Source organism: Cryptotermes secundus, unplaced genomic scaffold, assembly GCF_002891405.2.
Source record: "Cryptotermes secundus unplaced genomic scaffold, Csec_1.0 scaffold37, whole genome shotgun sequence".
In the NCBI taxonomy this organism is placed as follows: Eukaryota; Metazoa; Arthropoda; class Insecta; order Blattodea; family Kalotermitidae; genus Cryptotermes; species Cryptotermes secundus.
Window position 1 is genome coordinate 94,008 of NW_019733317.1, and position 20,404 is coordinate 114,411.

General features: G+C 38.4%; 1 protein-coding gene and 1 long non-coding RNA gene across 9 annotated transcripts in view; one reads left to right on the forward strand and one right to left on the reverse strand.

Annotated features, from left to right (window-relative positions):
- On the forward strand, positions 1-17,100 carry LOC111867869. The gene is made up of 3 exons (XR_002843412.2): positions 1-79; positions 13,739-13,871; positions 17,073-17,100. It is a non-coding gene; the product is annotated as an uncharacterized LOC111867869 (long non-coding RNA).
- Positions 7,173-20,404, reverse strand: part of LOC111867868 (zinc finger protein 2 homolog) — a 19,124-nt gene continuing 5,892 nt past the window's right edge. For 6 of the 8 annotated variants that reach the window (XM_023858070.2, XM_023858069.2, XM_023858068.2 and 3 more), the window contains exons 3-5: positions 15,647-15,903; positions 11,167-11,262; positions 7,173-8,607 (exon numbers count right to left, since the gene is read on the reverse strand). In XM_023858070.2, the coding sequence (XP_023713838.1) occupies positions 7,294-8,607; positions 11,167-11,262; positions 15,647-15,903 (1,667 nt within the window). In that variant the 3' untranslated portion in view covers positions 7,173-7,293. Of the gene's footprint in view, positions 8,608-11,166; positions 11,263-15,646; positions 15,904-19,623; positions 19,825-20,404 lie in introns of all 8 variants that reach the window. The other 2 variants (XM_033752839.1, XM_023858067.2) reach the window with 1 other exon arrangement.

Genomic DNA, 20,404 nt, shown 5'->3' on the forward strand with positions numbered 1-20,404 from the left:
CTTGAAGTTTAACGAGCTGAACATCGATAGGACGGGGCACGGAATCGCACGGAATACTCAGGATACCAAACCGGGAAATGTGGGTAATTTTGTTGAGTGTACCATTCCTTGCTCTAGATGAATTAAAAATATTTTGTAATTACAATACTACCAGTTATGTTGTAATTAACAATTAATGTCACATACATCGCATATATTATCAACAGGTGTCATGCTGAAAAGCGAATAGAAAATTACTTTACCCGACTTCAAACTGCCCCATGGAATGTCCCGAATTGTCCCGATAATACCATATGCTACCCGCGATGCGTCATACAACTCATATCGTTACCATACCACGATGGTTCATTATTTTAGCACTAGTTCTTTCCCTTTTCGTTGTCTAGGTTAATTATCGCGATCTAAACGTAATTTGGTCCCTTGTCCATTATGTGGTGTGTACCCCATAGTTAATTACTTCAACCCAGCTTCTCCCCTGGATCAGTTATGCCTCACAGTAGGTAAACATCTTGGTTATTCCCCCTTGACATGTGATCGCAGTCCTCAATGCAAGATTGGTAATTGTGATAGTACCTCCCCATGGTTCCTTATCATCTATCACAAAGGTTCCACTTACCTTTCTCCCATTCAAGTAATGATTAACAAACAGTCGGTCTATCTAGCTGTCACCCAAGTAGGATGCATACTGCGTTGCTACTTTCTTGATACTAGATCTGGCATTCACTTGGGGAATAAACTGCAGAAATATATAATATAGGGAATGTGTATAAAGACAGAGGAAATACATAATATATTGCAGAGTACTTTTTAAATATATGCTATCGGCTTAAAAATAAATGGAAACAAGTGTGAAATGTGAGATTCTTGCAAGTGGAACTATGAAGATTAGAGCCTCTTGGGATGTGATGCTATGCTACATGGTTTCACATTCCAGGGGGGAGAAATTTGAAATTTTGCACTGAAGTGTCTTCTAAATATTTCTGAAATGATCTCGAAAGGCTTCCAGCTGCATCTACAATTACCGGTTTAACCTTCACTTTCACATTTCATGTGCACTGCTCTTCGGTCAGTATATATCTATATATATATATATATATATATATTCCAGACTTCAGCTATCTTCTTCAGTACATTTTATCATATGGTACAGATACATCAGCAAAACATTCCTTTTCTATTTTGAAGTATGTCAGTTTGTTACATGCATAGTTTTGTCACAATTTCTTGGTTCCAGAGTACAGTAATTTGATTACTCTGACTAGTATTGGTACATGTTTGCACCGTTTGTTCCTTTCCAGTTTCTCTACTTGTTCACAGATACTGCAACAGAACTGTATGCAAACCCCATGCGACATTTTACATATTTTTCCTTAGCTAGCACTACTGTTTCATCAGATTATGGGCACATTATATATTACCTGTCATCTGTAGTTTTCAGTACCCTTGTAGCATAAGATTTAGTGACCCACACTTCATCTTTTGCAGCAATTATCTCACTTTCAGTTCCTCCTTCAAGTTCTCCTGATAACTTGGGTATCCAGATTTTGAACATAGTGACCATGCATTATCTTATTCTTCCATTTACTTTTCACTTCTTTTCATGTCACTAGCCTAATGCTTTGTTCCCCTCCATCTTCAAGCGTTTCAAGTTTCTTTCTGTATGACCAGGTGTCTTCTGACTTCTTATACTTTATTTATGGATCTGTTCATGTTTGGCCACTATCATAATCTTTTTCTAATGAGACCTCTTCAGATATTTTCTTTAAGTATGTTGCTATACTGAATATTTCTGCTTGTATGCTTCTACTTGCATGTCCCCCCCCCCTTCTTCATCCTTTCCTAATTACATTCAGCTCATGTCCATGTCCGCTTCATGGCGATGCTGTCCATACACTGATACCATTTTTCTAATCTTATCTTACTTAGCTTTTCCAGTCTCCAAATTATTAATTGGGCAACTCAAACATGAATGTACATACACAAAAAATACATATCTGAGTTACAGTCAATTATATCAGGGCAGTCTTTTTTTTATTATGACTTGTATCACTTTGTTTCAAATGACAATAAGCACAGTGCTCATTTCCTTTTGTTTTAAGAACAAAACAAACTCACCATATCATGGACAGCATTGGTCTTCATACATGGACCTACCCACTTAATTAGCCAGAAATTTTCAATTATTAATGCAAGCAATAACATAACATCTAGTCTCCCAGCAAGGTGTACCAGTATATTTGTCAGTTTGTAATGTTTGTAGAAATACACTCTCCTTCAAGAAAAACCTTCTTGTGTATAATCATATTTAGCTACTATTATACTTTCATTATTTCTTTGTTGTTGTGTACTTTAGTGCTTACATGTTTTAGGCCTTGATATTTGGCAGGCACCTTAATACACTAACTGCTATCATTGTCGTATCATATATTCATGCATCTGTCCTGCATGTGTATTTTACATTTATTTGATTGTGTTGACCCTGCAATTGCCTTCAGTAGTGTTAAGCTAGCATGTAAAAATAAGGAGTCAAATTAAATCATCATCATCAGCAGCATAATAAAAATAATAAAATAGACTAAAATATACAGCTATCCCTCAATATTTTGAAATCTGTTATTAATGATCAAGCTCCCAACACATTATCCTCTATATTCTTTGAGACGTTTCCTGTGGTAAGCCTTCACAAGCTTTGTGTAACTTCTCAACATCTAACTCACATGAAGTATATCACAGTCTACCTCAGTCCGTCCCTCCATGCCTTGCCATTTGTACCAGTAGCATCACACAAACTTAGCAAACTTTTTGCTTATACAAGTATTTCCATGCCTCTCAAAAAGAAACAATATAACTGTAGGTGTAAAAGCTGTGGAGAGAAAATAACAATACATAATTCATTTCAAGAGTACACACATACTTATCAGAGTCCATAACCATTATTTCAAAATTTTGCTACTGGTGGTCATCATAAAACAGTATTCATGCAAACCTTTTTTCTCAGAGAATTATAATACAGTACAATCTAATTACACACTTTTCTGAGGGTATCTAACTTGGGTCCTCCATGTGAGGAAATGCAAAGCTGACAAGATCGATCTGGAATTATGAAACGTGAACCTCAAATATGAGGAACAATAAATGTACAACATCAGTTAACAATTTCACTATAAGTTATTTATGAGAGTTTGGTTAAATGTGAATTATTCTTAAAACTTTAGTCCATTTACACACACATACTTTCATAAGTCTGTTGCGAAGCCATCAACAGAATTTGTACTAAGCAACAAGTGTAATTACAATTGATAATCAAGAGCAGTTTCCTTTCATCATTAAATCCTGCGACCTTCTGGCTTGTAGTATAGTGCCTCAACCAAATATGCTACTGTGTGCCCCCATGTATATTTAACTTACCAGCAAAAATTTATTATTCAAATTGTACTTTGTTTTTATTAAGAGGCCTCCAAACCATGCAAAAGAACTTAACTGCAACCCAACGCCATATACAGGGTGTCCCAGGAGGAATGGACCTAACTTCAGGAGGATGTTCCTTATGTTAAAGTATGCCGATATAACCCAAAACACCTATGTCCAAAGTTGAATGGTTACGGAGATAATGGCCCAAGAAAAGTGTGGTCTTCTGACGGGTCCACACACTACACCTGTCAGCTGAGACTCTTATCTGTTTGTCCTTGAGTGCTGTGAGTCACACTAGCCATAAGCTCATGCACTACCTACAGAGGCTACAGTGTATGTTGCGGCAGCGTCGTGAATGGTTAGTAAATTACGTGTAGCTGTGCGGTGTTGCTGAAATGCCTTTTGTTTTCACACGTTGAATATTGTGATATGCATTTTGTGTATGAATTTTGCGGTGGCAATGTACGTGCTGCTGTTGAAGAGTATCAAAGGCGTTTTCCCGATCGAATGATTCCATCTCGACGTGTATTTACGTGAATTCACCAGACATTGCGTGAGACTGGTTCTCTTCCGAGTGTTTCTGTGCAGTCGGAAAGGGAGGATGTACAAATGAGAAACACTGCGGAATCATATTTTTGCAGCGGCAGAGCACGTACGTCACCATTCAGGCAACATTGCTTCTGCTACCCAATCCCTCATGATGCGTGCCGAAAACTGCATTGCAGCTGGCGGAGGACACTTTGAACAATTACTATAAAGCAGGTACTGTATTTTAGTACTTATGTAGTTGGCTTATAGCAGAATGCGCAGTCAGTCATGTTACACCACCGCTTGCCAGTCATGTGTCATGTATAGTGCTTGGAAACCCTAAGGACAATTATGACATGGCGAGCGAGTATTTTGTACTTCAATTTTATGGCTTCATGTCACTCACAAGTTACAGTAAAACTTGGTTATAGCAACATCGGTTTCTGCGACACCTTGTCTATTGCGTCAAATATTCAATGGTACGAACTAATTCCTCATAAAGCAACTGTTTTTATACCTTGCTTAGTATGACATGCACAAATGCATCAACCTCGTATGTAACGTCATTTTCATTCCTGAATTTCTCTGATATCGTGGGAAAGTTCGATGTGTCTGCCCACCCTCACTTTCTCTACTTGCTGACGTGACTGTCCTGGAAGAATACGACCGCGGGCTGCAAGAGGAGCGTGGGATTTATGCGAAAACAAGGTTGTGGGGTGGGACTGCGTGAATAGTGCAAGAGGACGCGGCAGGTTGTTAACGTAATTTAGAAAGTGTGTATTGGGCAAGTAACAGGAAACAGATGAAGATAACTGATTACTGTACTCGTATCTAGGTACAGTAAGGCACAACAATTGATGTAATCTACTGTAATTTGGTGAGTAGGCCTACCTTTAATATACAGTACAGTATTAGTGCGGTGTGTATTGTCAGTAAAGAGCGCTGTAATATGTCTTTGATATTACACATTTGGGCAATTCCACGTTAATGTTAGATTAGTCTGTACTTAACTATGTATTTCACTAAAAAATGCAACATTTTAACTCGGTTTTTGGTAGATTTTTACGTGACTAACATAAGGCTACTGTGGAAGTGCCCATTTCGGTTACGACACTATTTTTAGGTCCCTTTGATGACGTTATAACCAAGTTCTACTGTAGTTTGATGTTACGTACATTATTAACATTACAGAATCCACATATTCCTGCCAGTTTTAATATGTATTTTGAAATCAACAAGTGTGTAACACCGGTCAAAGTTTGACACTTCTCTGACCATTATCTCCGTAACCGCTCAACTTTGGACATAGGTGTTTTGGGTTATATCGGTATACTTTAACATAAGGAACACCCTCCCGAAGTTTGGTCCATTCCTCCTGGGACACCCTGTATATCCACTCTGCTACTTCTAGTGAGAAGAGGACCCCCCCCAGAGAAATCCATAATGCAAACCACAGATGCTTAAGAAGTTATCCTTTTTTATTGTGACCTATTTTATGACATGGTCAGTAGCTAGATCATATGGTACAATGAGTGATGAAATGGAAAGGATTTGGAAGGAAGTAGTCAAGTCCTAACCAAGCTACTATACCAGCATTTGCCTGGTGGGACTGAGAAAAGCCATGAAAACCTCCATCACGTTACACATTGTCCTGGCTAAGATTCAAACAGCCTCCTCCAAATACAAGTCTAGGAGTGTTATCACTATGCTGAGTTCTGTACCACATTCCCAATGACAACTGCAGGTATGCTATTTGTAATAAATACACATAATGAATGAAAAGTGCATAATAGTTCCATTTTTTTTTTTTTGCTCCATAACAATTCACATTATAATCCAGAACTTCCTATTTCATTAAGTTGTCCCATTTGAACACTGCATGGTTCAAGTGTTACAAGCATGATAAATACTATAGTATTAATCACACAAACCTCATACACAACTGTGAAATGACAAACAAACACTGTATTACAAAAATACAAACTAAAAATCTTCACAAGTTTTGTATCTACAGTTTCTGATCAATTCCTATATGTGAAAATTATTAACCTAATTCTAGGAATGCATATAGGAAGATAAAATCACTTTAAGTGGCAAATACAGTATGCGACAAAATATACAGTACTGAAACTCGCGCATCTCGAACACACATGTGCATATGTCAATGGGGCATAGCTCCAGCTGCACGTGTTCCCAGTAGTGAAAAGGAAGTTGTGTTGTGCAGTTGTTGTTAGAAATGGGTCTCTCGACGGAGGAAAATGTATTCATAGTTGAGTATTATTTCCGCCCATACGGAAGTGGTCGCCAGACAACTCACTTCCTTGGTTTTGAGCGGCCAGATGTTATCGTCCAGAAACCGCTACATAGTACACGTCTCAGTACACAGTATATTAGGCACCTGTTTTATTGAGGATGAGGAAGGCAATGTTCTTACCGTCACCCAAGAACCCTACAGGGACATGGTGATCGGACCATTTCTTCAGGATTTGAGAAGGTTCTGTCGCGCAAGGGGCTTTCACATGAATAGACAGTGGTATCAACAGGACGTCTTTTCATTTCAGAACTGTATATTTTGATGCAGACTGTATGTGAAGACAAAGTATGCCTTTGCCTAAGCATCATGCCATGAAGGCAATGAAAGGGTGTGAATATAAATACACATTCTAAGTCTTAAACACTAAATGGAGGTGTGCCCAGCTCCACACACTTGCTCACCCTCAAGGGAAATATGCTGTGATATTTAGCTACTGGATAGGAGGCTACGTGAACCCCAGAGCCATCTACTAATGAAAATGGACATGAAAATCACAGATATCTGATTCACATATTTCTCAAATTATATATAATATACATCCATACAGAACAGGCAGACAATTTACAAATTTCTCAATTAGTATATCTGATGCAAAATAGAATGGCATTCGTGTGTCAATTTGTTCACTGATCAGTGACATTGGGTAACCATCCCACTGAATATTTTCTGGGGAAACAAGACAGCAGTCATTTCTGTTTGAATGGTGCACTGATCCAAGCTCCTTTAGCTGCACAAAACATGCACAGTAAAGTACTATTAAATTATGCATCAGTTATACTACTTTCATGTTACTTTCAAAATTACATACACTCTTAATTACACAAAGTATATCGATGTAGGCATAGCTCTCTAAATTGACTGGAGTTCTTCTTTTCATTTACAGAGATAATGAAATGTTAAAAAATCAGTCATTCATTTGTATTTTGTAACAATCTAGTTAATCAACAAAATCAAACAATTTCCTCATACACAAAATCATCTATGTATAGACGACTAATACATCATCATCAAATAAAGTTTTTGCTATTGTGAAGAAGGGTTCATGGGTCCACTATTTCAGGATGGTGATTTTTAATGTGATTTGCACATTGAGCTGACTGCCTGAATCCTTTTCCACACACCTGACACAAGAAAGGTAATTCACCAGTATGGATTCTTCTATGCCTTATAACGTCACTACTCTTTGTAAATCCTCGTCCACATATGTCACAATTGAATGGTCTTTCCCCAGTGTGAGATCGTCTATGAACATTCAAATGGCTACTTTGGGCATAAGCTTCACCGCACACTTCACACACAAATGGACGTTCACCTGTGTGCTTTCTCATGTGCTTTTTCAGGTCCCCTCGTCCATAAAATGCGAGATTACACTCTGGGCACGGAAAAGGTTTATAATCTCCATGTGTCTTTATGTGTTGCTTCAGAGATGCCCTCTGAGCAAATGCCCTTCCACATTCTGAACATGGATATGGTTTCATGCCAGAATGTATGTTAAGGTGGTCGCGCAATAAACAGCGAAATGCAAAACGGCGTCCACAGGCATCACAAATATAATTTTTCTCCTGAAGTTGCATTTTGAACTTAGCAGCTAGAGCTCCACCATCAGCTAGATGAACAAACATTCTGTGAGTTTTCAACGAATCTGATCTTTTAAAAGTCTTGCCACATAATTCACAAATAAAAGCCTGTGAATTTTCCGATTTCTTTTTTAATTTCTTTCGTTCAACTGACATTGTATCACTTGCATTTTCTGGCTTGAGGTGAATCTTCATGTGAGTCATAAAATTATGAAACTCATAAGCTACTTTACCACATTTCTGACATTCAAACATCCCATCAGATTTTCGTCTATGTATCTCATTCCTGTGATGAACAACATCTCTTCGATAATCAAACGTAGCTTGGCATATTTTACAAACAAACGGTGTTTTCAAGTCATGCCGTTTTATTTTATGTAGACGCATGTTACCTTTAGAACTTAATGTTTTTCCACAAACATCACACTGGTGAGGACGTGTTTTTGGTCGGACTTTGACATTATAAGTCATTTCGTTCACACTTCTTTCATTCTGCTGAGGTCCTTCACAGTCCTTGCCTCTGTACTTGCCATGCTGGAGTTCGTAACGGATACCAACACGCACACTGTCAACATTAGTTTTATTACTACTCACTATATCACAGCTCCCTCTTTGTTCAGATTTTTTCTCTTCACTAGTAGCAACACAATCATAAGGAAACCTTGGCTCACCCTCACATGTCACTGGCAAATCTTCTCGGAGTTCAATTTTCACTGGAATATTTGTGAAGGCTGACTCACAAAAATCTGTAAATTCTTCATCCATTTCTTGTTTTATCTAAGGATGATAAATTGAGAATCCAAGGCAAGAGAGAGAGAAAATGGGGGGAGGAAAGAGTAAGAAAATACACTATTAAAATACATACAGAGCATTCATTTTATTTCTGGGCATGTTAAAGAATGGGTAAAGATGCAGAGCCCGCTATGAACATGTTTAGTTCACCTTTCAATTTCTGTCTGCTGAACACAGGACTATTCCACACCAACATAAAGGTGAAAATTCTTAATTTTTAAATATTAAACAAAAAGTTAAATATGGCACAAATATTTTCAGGATACCTGTAATTCTGTTAAAGCTCCAATAAAAGTACTTTTTGAGAATATTTATAATTTTGTAGTAATTTCTGTTTGCAAGACATAATTTTCAAGTGACATATTGCAATCTTACATATGTTTGAATTTTGGATACGTCTGAATTCCTGTACCGACATCTGTTAATTCCTCAACAAACTCAACATTTAAATATATATTCAACTTTAACTACTGAAACAAAATTGTGAAATTGGGACTTTCACTCCAGGAAAATTCATCCCTACAACAATTTTGAGAAACAAGAATTTAAATAGTACCAGTATTTTTAAGCATATAAACTGCAATTCAAAACCATCCATTGTTCTTATTATTTTTCTTAAGATAAATTACGTTAATTAGAATGGTATGCTAATCAAATACTAATAAAAAACTAATTTTATAATGGCTGTAGTCATATCTGTCCTTCAAAACAATAAAATTAACCAATATTCTATCATAAATGTGCACAGTTTCATAATTTGATGACTATTACTCTAATGGCAACCAAGAACAGACAAAATTCACAACCCAGATGGTATGGGAAGGTCCACTTATATATACCTTAATGGAATGCTATTGTTCAGGAACCACTTCCTGAACTTGGCAAGACTCTGTTACGGAAGGTTGTGTATACACCTCTGGATACAATATTATAAACTTATTCAACTTACTCTGACTTGTACTGTACAGTTTCAAAAGTTGTTAAAGAGCACAGCAGATGCATTTAATCTGTATTGGCGCACCTGTTCACAGATCTGCTATGCGACAAAGTCATACAATGAAACTGTATTTAATTTAGTATTGGGAATGAGTGGGCCCCTATGGAATTCAGTCAGTCTGACAATCTGCACAAGAAAACATGGTAACAAATATATTAAAGCAAAGAGACAGGGAGGATGGCTGAAGCTGCATTATAAAGATTCAATAACATGCAAAAACAGACACTGGTCACTACCCATTTTTCAAAGAAATTATCTGACTTTTTTATTCCTACATACTTAAGCTTCACAATATACAATCACTCATATTTCTAATCCTCTGCATGAAGAATTCCTTCTTATACATTTCATCCAACACGTGCTGTAAGATACCCAATACTGTGCTGTATCCACGGCATATGCTAAACCAAGAGGTGAAAAAAAGTAAAACCCAATTTTGGAACTTCTTCATTATGGAGAACAACGATTTTCCACACGTATATTTTGTAATTTTGCATCCCTTGTTGGTCTTGATGTTTATTTATTGTGTAAAGAAGCCTATTATTAGCAGTTACTATAGGATTCTGACGATGGTGTATAACACACAGAGATACTGGGTTTTTGGACATTATCCATCGTCCTGGTTTTAAGATAACTTAGAAACACACAACGTTTCAGAAACTGGATCTGTTTCCATCCTCAGGTGAGGGAGAACACCTATTCTGTTGGGTCCCTTAGAAAGATCTAGCCTCAGTCACTATTAACTGACAATGACAGACAGATACTACACTGAATTGTATACATATTAAACTCTATCACTTAGATTTGTGGCAAATGCAACATATAATAAGATGCTTCAGTATTCCTAGCTGTAAGTTGGGCATATGATGAAATATCAAGTAAACAGTACATTACAAAAAAATGACTGCAAAAGTTATAAATCACTGTAATCAGTGTTATTTAAGGAAATAAAACTGGTTTATATATCAGACATCATCTTAGTTTCATGCATTTTGGTGAGCCCTTTGCCCCCCCATCAAAAAGTGAGATGTCTCATTTGTCTGCATGATTCTTAAGAAGTTCAGTTACAACCCACATCTTATACTGGAAAGTTGACAACTTCACTTATCATGGTTTTCAGGTTAATAACAACGATAACCAGAAACTTGATATTGGCCTCAAAATACTCAGCACTTAATTCTTGATCTACCAATCTAAGAACACTGTTAAAGATCTCCCCACCCTTCCCAAGCCAATTTTCCTTAAACGCATATCCATGGACCTCATACTGCAGAACTGCAACTTTCATTTTAAGATACACGAAGTCCCAAATAAATACTGACATCACCATATCCGCTCATTCATAGCAACTTTCTGACTGAATTCTTCAGTACCTAGTTCAGTTGCAAGGAGCAAGATAAGTGGGTTTTAGTACACTTGTCTTGCATCTCTTTATCTAATGTTAGAAAGATTGTAAAGTAGGTACAAAATATGTACCATAATCTCAACAGTGTGATTTATGTATACGGATCTAGAGACTGGAGTTCAATGAATGTGGTAGGATTTACCCATTCTGTGCCCAACCCAGTGCCACCTGCAGAAACGCTAAGAGGGTCATTAACATTTTGGTCACACCTCAAGTCAGTCCGCTCTGCCAAATCCATCTGCAATAAACAGAAAAAGAATGAGTTCTATGAAGCAGTAACATTAACGGAAACAGTCCGTAACTATTACCGGTTTTAGGGGCAACCATTGCAGTGCATTTCAATATATAGGTAGTTATATAGTTTAACACAGGGAGCAGTAGCTGATAATTTTTTATATGTAACACTTATCTGAAATAGCAATTGACAATTATCATTTTTACATGATCCTTTGTATGTTCTAAGAAAGAACCTGGACTGTAGAACTTGCAGCTGTTTATTTGACAGATAAGACTGTTTCATATATACAAGTGTTCATTTTTCATTTCAATCTTATGTGCCATATTGGGAATATATTGTGACATGTCAACCTGTTGCTGGGTGACGGGATGTGGCACGAGTTACCACAAAGAGAGACTTGATAAACAGTCGGTTGCTAAGTTACACAACAGTGGAACAAGGGTATGCAAGCTGCTTCTAAGTGCCAGGCGCTAAACAAGACTCCCATGCAGGTGTCATGACGTCATACTGCGGTAATGAGTAGGAGTCATGTGACCTCTGTGTTTCCGCAAGTGACATCACACACCCCCCTCACCACGCCTGTTGCTACGAAGCAGTAAACATCCCTTCCACGCTAGGCTGTGATGTCAGCAACAGTGAAGCAAGCTGTGTTTTCCGCCTGTCCGATTGAGAGTTTATAAGAGAAATTGAATATCTAAGGAGTCAGTATTCGACAGTACTGAGGAGTATTTATTATTATTATTATTATTATTATTNTGCTTCCCCCATCTATCAGAGGCGTTAGAGACTACTGTTGGGCGGGAAATGTCCGATCAATTTGGCTCAGTGGTCCCTTTGGGACATGAGGTTCTTTTACGTGCCATAAAGCTAAGACATGGGACCCACGGCTTAAAGTCCCTCCTGGAGGACTTGTTCCCTGAATTTTTCTGCCCTTAAAAATTCCACGACCTCCGCCGGGTTTGATCCCGCGTACCTTGAGTCATGAGGTGGGAACGTTACCCCTAGACTATGGAGGCCGCTTTACTGAAGAGTATCTGGGAGTATTCGATAGTGTTTAAGCGATAGTGAAAGAGTTCTTGGTGGAAGATAGCCAAGGAAAGTTTGTCGTGAGAAGATTAACATGTAAGAGATTGTGAATTGTGTAAAGCAGCAAGAGTGTCGTAAGTAATTGTAGTTACAACCTGTGAGTGGTTAATAAAACCAATCTGAACAGTCCTCAGTCACCCATACACGTTACAATATACTGGCCTTCCAAAAGTTAATGTATCATAGTTATGTTGCACCACAACATATGGTCAGCTCTGGAAGAGTGTGGGGATAAAACAGGTATTACATGGCTGAACATATTCTGAATGAAGTCAGGAATTAGACTTCAGTGTTCTGGGTTATGAGACTGTATAGTCTGGTAGGTGATTACCAATGTTTTGGAAGTACCTGCTGTCTCCATATTTAACGCATAGTCTTCAAAGGCTGGGTGTCAGGTTTTTGCATGCATTAGAAATATCAATTAACATAATTATAATTTTGGTTGGATAATATAAGGGTGGTTCAAAGCTGATGTGGACTTCATTCTTTTTGCCAAAAAATATTCATACCAGAACTTGAAAGTCTAGCTCCTTTTAAAGATATTCTACCTCTACACTAAGACATTTTTTCCAGTATCCTAGCATGTTACTGATGCCAACAGCATAAAAGGTTTTATCATGAATTTGATTTGTTTGACATGATTTATCATGACTTTGTAGCCAGTACAGGACACCATGTTTCAGTTCATTATCAGTTTCAAATTTCTGTCTTCCTAGGTGCACCCTCATTGGTCCAAACAAATAAAAATCACTGTGGGACCAGTTAGGACTGCAAGGGAAATGGTCCACAATTTCCCAGCCCACTGTTGCCAACTGCTGCCTCTGTCAAATTTGCAGTATGTGGAAGAATGCTGTCATGCAGTAGGATGATCTCTGATAGTTCCCCAGGATTTCTCTTCTGAACTGCTTGGTGCACATTATCATGAAACAAGTTGCTGCAATAACGTGCATTAATTGTTACATCATGTGGAAAAAATCAACATAAATCATTCCTCAGCCCCATAAGACACTAGTCATGATTTTTCCAGGTAAAAGCTATCTTGAACTTCTTTCTGGCTTTCAGAAAATTCAACGCAACAACCATAGGGTCTTTTCCCCTTACTGTATGTTTAACCTACGAAGAATGTCTGTTGGTTTTACTTTCTCTTTCACTAGGAATGTGATGATACAGCGCTGTTCTACACTAGGAGTGACAAGGGCTGATGCCCTCTTGTGCTAGCTCTAATGCACAGAAGAGGGGCACATGGCCACCTGCCAGGCAATGAGCGCAGTTTTGGCACCAACTGCCAATAAAGGAATTTTATTTTTCTATTGCTCACATCTTTGGGAAAACAATAACTACAGGCAATGAAGTTTGTTTGTTTCATTTTGTTTTTGTCTGACATCCAAAGGGAATCGCAAGAGGTACTCGACAGCATTAAGGAAAATGACTTCCACAGTGCTTTTGAAGCGTGGAAAAATTATGGGATCACTGTATACATTCCCAAAGATACTGTTTTGAAGGAGATGGCACCAAAAAATTGAGTAAGTTAAGCCAGCATTTCTTTTTTAACCTAGTCAGAGAACACAACACTAGACACTGCTAATAAACTGGCTGGTACAATGTCCTTGAAATGCACATACAAAACTTGCATCACTGAGTCAAAATAACTTGCCCAGTTTTCCCAAAACACACACACATAATCTGTCTTTCTCTGAAAAATTCAGAAGCATATTAGCAAGTTGTGACCACCTCTATGGTCTACTGGTCAGTTTCTGGCTACATCTCCAGAGGTTTGTGTTCGATTCCTGGCACAACCAAATTTTCTAAGTATTGGGTCTACAATGGGGTTCACTCAGCCTTGTGAGAATAACTGAGGAGCTATTTCAAGCAAATAGTGGCTTCAGTCTAGAAACCAAAATTAAAAGCTGTGAGGATTCATTGTGCTTACCATGCGACACCCTCTTATCTGTTGAAGTTGGCACTAACTTCATCGACAAGAGGTAGTCACTTGGTCAGTATAATTTGCTTGAAGACTAAAACCATGGAGTTGTTCTTGTTGTTTGTTATTAGCAAGTTGTGTTTTAAACAGTGTCAAATAGTTTTTAGATGACAGAAACTGTTTTTAATAACAACAGTCTCATGGTAGATGAGTTGCAAATTGATGGGTGGGTATTCTGATGGATGAATCACTGATATGTAAGAGGAGATGGTTAAAGACAGTGAAGAAACAGATGATTGCAGCAGGAGAAAAGAACTGGTTGCAAAAATTAACATTTGAGTTTTGCATTTATGACCACTGAAGTTGACAACTAAATTTCTAGTGGTATTTCATGGATATGCTAACTGTGACTTCTACATAAAACATCCATTGTTACTTGCTTCCAAGCCTGAATTTTCTCACAAAACAATAAATGTTCTGATGAGGTTGTGGAATTCGGCCAAATTTCCCCTTGCACACAGCATTCTATGGCCCTCGCTCCCCATCATTCTCCATCAGCCTGCACATCATGGCTATCACTATTAATTGAAACAAGTCTGAATTAGTTGATGGCATTAAAGTGAAATCACTTTTAAACTTGCGTGTAATGAACAATACCAACAATTTTATTGCAACTGTTCTATTCTAAATTGTACTGTGCTGTTCCTGTAACTGGTCCTCTTGGCTGATGAGTGAACACTTTATTAACAAAGAACTGAGGTATTATTTTATATTAAGGACATGTTTACTTACTTACTCATGAAGCTGTGCCCTTCTTGGGGAGAAGCCAAATCTGCAGCTACTCAAGAATTTCCCAGCATTTTATGGAACCCGAAGGTTCATTACCATGTTCACAAGAGCCCTCCACTGGTCCCTATCCTGAGCCAGCTCTATCCAATCCATACCATCCCATCCTATCTCTCTAAGATCCATTCTAATAATGCAAAGAATCTGTCCAGGTCCAAGGCTTTGTGTTCATTTTTGTAACATAATGATTTTTTACAGTGAGGAGTTGTTAGCCGCATGCCCAACCCCCAAGCTGGAGAGCCACCCCTTGTCGGCTGTCCGTGACTGCTTATTCAATATATTCGCAGCTTCCCTCCAAAACTGGAGGGCGTCTCCTCCATCCTCAACCTAAGGACGCGCCATGCCATGGTGACAGGGACCCACCTAACATGGGGTTAATATCTCACAGTCTGGAAAAATATTTGTGACGGAACCTACAGAACTAGAGTTCATGCATGCATTTTCTTTTTGGTTAGACTGTGCTTCTGTCCGATAGTCCATGCGACTGCTTCAAGCATGCATTTCTTTTCCACCCTTTATTTTATAACTTACAAAATGGGAAAGACCCATCCTTGATGCTGCAGAAGCGCAGATGCTGGTGAAACTTTTCTTCTTGCACAACATCTTTGCCCTCCGCTCCCTTGCCTTCTGTGCTTCCAGGGACCTGCGTATTGCCTTTTCTGCCTCTGACTCTTTTGCTCTTCTCTCTCGTTTCAAAACAGCATCTCTATGCCTTTGCTGAGCAATCTGTTCAGGTGTTAAACGAGCTCTACGTTCTCGAGCTCGCTGCGCATCTCGCATTCGACGAGCTAGAAATAAATTACATGCTTCTACAGAAATTAACATCAGGATAAACTCAGCTCTGCAGTGTGGGTTACATTAAAACCTTACTCCCCCACTGCTACACGATAGTGTTTCTTAATCACAGCACTCAGTACAATGGGATAACATGATGAAAGTCTGTGCACACCGTGACGTTTTAAAATTTAAGTGTCTTTCTACACAGCTACCAAATGTCCCAAGTGTAGAATCAACAGTAAAATGTGTTCAGTCCTTTTTTGTCACCTCACTTGTCTATGCTACTGTTTCTTTGTAATGACCTGATACTGAAATTTCTCTCAGTGTTGCTTACTGTTATTCTAATTGATGGTCTGAAGTTCACAACTCAATCATACTTTTATACTTTCATGTACCTGTCTTTCAGAGTAATGTCTTTTTTTACTAATATTTTATCTGTCTGTTACTTTTGCCATTAGTCACTTCCTCCTAAATTACCAATCTTTCAAAAGTTTCTGTAAAGAAATGAGAAATACAAAAATTTGACATGGAGGATTCAATCTTACAGAACTAAGTGAAGCAGAGGTTAAAAAAAAAAGCACCAGATTAAAATCTGAAAAAGTTTCACAGCTATGGATATTAATAGAGCTTGGGAAACTATTAATGAAAATATAAAAATGTCAACCAAGAAGTTATCAAAAATTGAAACAGCATAGGCCGTGGTTTGATGAAAGATGTACAAAACTAATTGTTTGAAGGAAATAAGCCTTGCAATGATTACAGGATCCAAACCAAATAAATGGAGATAATCTGAACAATGTTAAGACATGAAGCTAGGAGACATTCGAGTAACAAAAAGAGAGAATACCTAGGAGGCAAAATTAATAAGCTTTGCAACACGCAGAGACAACAAGAACATTATAGACTTACACAGAGGAATAAATGAATTTATGAGGAGCTACCAGCCTAGAACTAACTCAGAATGATGAGAATGGTGACATGCTTGCAGATAAAAAAGTAAAAGTAAAGCTACCCCTGTAACAAGCCGTGAAGGCCCATACGGTTGTGAGACGTTGAGAATCGGACATTTTCTCTAGACAATCGGCTCAAAGATGGCAGTAAGGTTGTCAGCCATATGCGCTGGCTGCGCTTTACTCCCCAGGAAAATTATTTAATTACCTGTAAACCATTTCTGTTACAGGCTGAGTCAACTCCAGGGCCATAGTGTGGCTGGAAGAGTTAGGTGAATTGAAAAAAATCCAATGACCTCATCGGGACTTGAACCCGCAACCTTCCAGCTTGTAGCATAGTGCTTCGACCAACTACCCTACCGCGTGCCCCCGACATGCTTGCAGATTCCCACAAAAATGCTTAAGTTTATTTATTCTTGTCTGTCACACTAGTAAACTAAATTATAGAATTATAGAATATTGGTTCAAGATCTTATATATATATGACATTAATAAAATTTTAATCTAAATAATTGTAAATAACTTTCTATATAAAACTTCTATGTATGTATTACAAACTTTATAATAGTACTCGTAGTTCCTGAACATGTTGATCTTATGCCTTCTGAAGATGGTCAGCTGACCAAAACATGTAAAGGCAATAAATGCCTACAAATTGAATCACACTGGACAGTGTTAACAATTATTCTATAGCTCAAGCGGTTAGTTGCTGGCTTTCCACCATGGTGGCATTCGATCCCGGGTCTGGTCAAGTGGGATTTGGGGCAGGTTTTCTCTGAGTACTTCGGTTTCCCCTGCCAATCTTCATTCCACCAACTGCTCCACAATCACCCTCAACCATCATCTGGGGCTGGTACAATAGGCCAGAAGTGGCCGCAGTACAAGGGACTTAGTCCCACCCCACTAGCAATAAAAAAAATAATTTTGTTCCCACAACATTTTGAATAACAGGCAGAATTACGTCTCTCCTCTATTAAACGTACATAGGCTTAGTGATGTTGGGCGGATAATACAGCTGAGACATTAATACTCGAGCCTAGTCCATCTGAGGTAATAATTGCTACCGCAAAGTCAATAAGGTATAAATTAACCAGTACTGATGAAACATTACATTCTGACATCCATAACTCATTAGTTCTATTTGAAATTAGGAAGAACTGTCTCAACAGTGGAAAATATTCTCAGTAGTTTACATGAAGACTGATAAAACTGAGTGCAATAATTATTGAGACAATTCACTGTTATCTACTTCATACAAATATTATCCAGCATCCTTCTCTCCAAGTTACATCTTTATGTAGACAAAATTAGTGGGGATCATCAGTATGGGTTTCAACATAATGGATCAAGTATTGATCAGATTCTTGCATTTATCAGACACTGGAGAGAAAATGGGAGTACAATGAGACAGTCCATCAACTATTCATTGGCTTTAAGAATGCCTATGATTCAGTATTATTCAGTTTGTAGAGTCAAAATGTACAACAGTCTCACTGAGTTGGGGGTACACATGAAAGTATTATAAATTAGGATGATTAAAACGTGTTTAAATGAAACCTATAGTAAAGTCTGTGTAAGTAAACATGTTACTGCATGCCCACTGAGCCCTATTTCTAAAGTATCGTATTTATCACTACTTTGCTTTCCTAAACCCAGGTAAAACTTAAGTGGCAATCAAGAGGGCCCAAGGAATGGTAATTCTTTATTTGCTGTCCTATTTTATCTTAGCGGTCTAGTGGTTAGCCTACTAGCCTAGAGTTCTGAAGGTTCCAGGTTCAAACCCAACAGTTGTGACTAGTAAAATTTTTACACCGCCTCTGTGATCTAGTGGTCAGAGTTCCTGGCTACAGATCCTGAGGTCCCGGGTTCAATTCCCGGCACTACAAGATTTTCTGAGAAGTAGTGGGTCTAGAATGGGGTTCACTCAGCCTTGCAAGGATAACTGAGGAGCTACTTCAAGGAAATAGCGGCTTCGGTCTAGAAAACCGAGATCTGTTGCACTGACTACATGACACCCTCTATCCAAAAAAGTTGACACTAACTTTGCTGACAAGTGGCAGTCGCTCAGTCGATATAGTTCGCTTGCGGACTACAAGACATGGAGTTTGTTTTTTAGTTTTTTTTTTTTTATATAAAGCCCCCAGTAGACCATCAGACTTGTATGATGAATCCTAGATATGATACACAATGACTACTGACTTCACTATAACACATTAGAGTGGACACAGTTCCTTCTCTTTTTATAGTCTATTTTCACCCATATTGTTCTATACAAAAGCTGCATTCTTCATGCTGGAAAGCATTATTCATATTATTCCAGTGTCTCAACAAGACTCACTGAATACAGAGTTATTCACTAACCTTTCCCTCACTTTATCACATAAAGTAAAGTAAAGGTATCCCTGTTACAAGCCGTGGAGGACCGTAGGGTTGTGAGATGTTGAGGTTCCTGTATTTTCTAGACAATCGGCTCATGGATGGCGGTAAGGTTGTCAACCCTACGTGCCGGCCGCCCTTTACCCCAAAGAATATTCCAAGAATATTCCTGGTACTCATTTCTGTTAGAGGCTGAGTTGACCCCAGGGCCATAGTGCGGCTGGAAGGATTAGGTCAACTAAAAAAAAATCCAATGACCTCATCGGGACATGAACCTATGACCTTCCGGCTTGTAGCATGGTGCCTCAACCAACTACCCTACTGCGAACCCCCAACTTTATCACATTTTTACTGTAAATTATATATGTTATCAAACAAAGATTAAAATCTACTTTGATCCTATACCTGCTATCTCTTCTGGAGTTTGATTGGCTCTCCTATCCCTTGCCTTTTGAGCTTCTAAGAGTCTTTGCCGTTTTTTCGTTTCCTCCAACTTTTCCTTCTGCTTTTCACCTTTTGACTGCAATCCATTTAGCAGCACTTTCTTTGTCCTAGGCATTGGATCAGGTTCAAGCTACTTCCTTCTTCTCATTGTACTACAATACACTGAAAGAGAAACAGAGTGAGTTAGGTTAACACATTCAGGACCGGAGGGGCCAATTGGCCCTCTACCTTTCTATAGCGTTGCGGGCCAATTGGCCCTTTTCTGACGCGTTATGTTGCAACCGATTATATCTCGCCGTGTGGCCACGTTGCATCATAACTACTGTGTAGTTGACCTTGGGAATGTTTGCTAGCTTAGCCAGTAACATGATCACGCTCATTTCCTGTCACACCCTAAAGAAAAATAACCTGTCCGCAATGTGTTAACACACCAGCAACATACATGCAGAAGGTGACCTGTCTGATTCTCAGTCAGGTCCCTAGTTACCTTGACAGTCTTTTTTTCTGTCACTCAAGGCTAATTCTGGTATATTACCTCTAAGTATACCATGATCACCTCCTTTCAAATTCTTACCTATCCACATTTCACAATGATCTTCGCATGTCATACGACCTTTGCTTTTGGAATAACTTAAGAATCAAATCTGTATTTCAGCGCCCCGTTGCAAATCTTTTAATTAAACGTCTTATGTATTCACAGTCCGTCAATAATGCAACAATTGTTTATTCACCATTTAACACT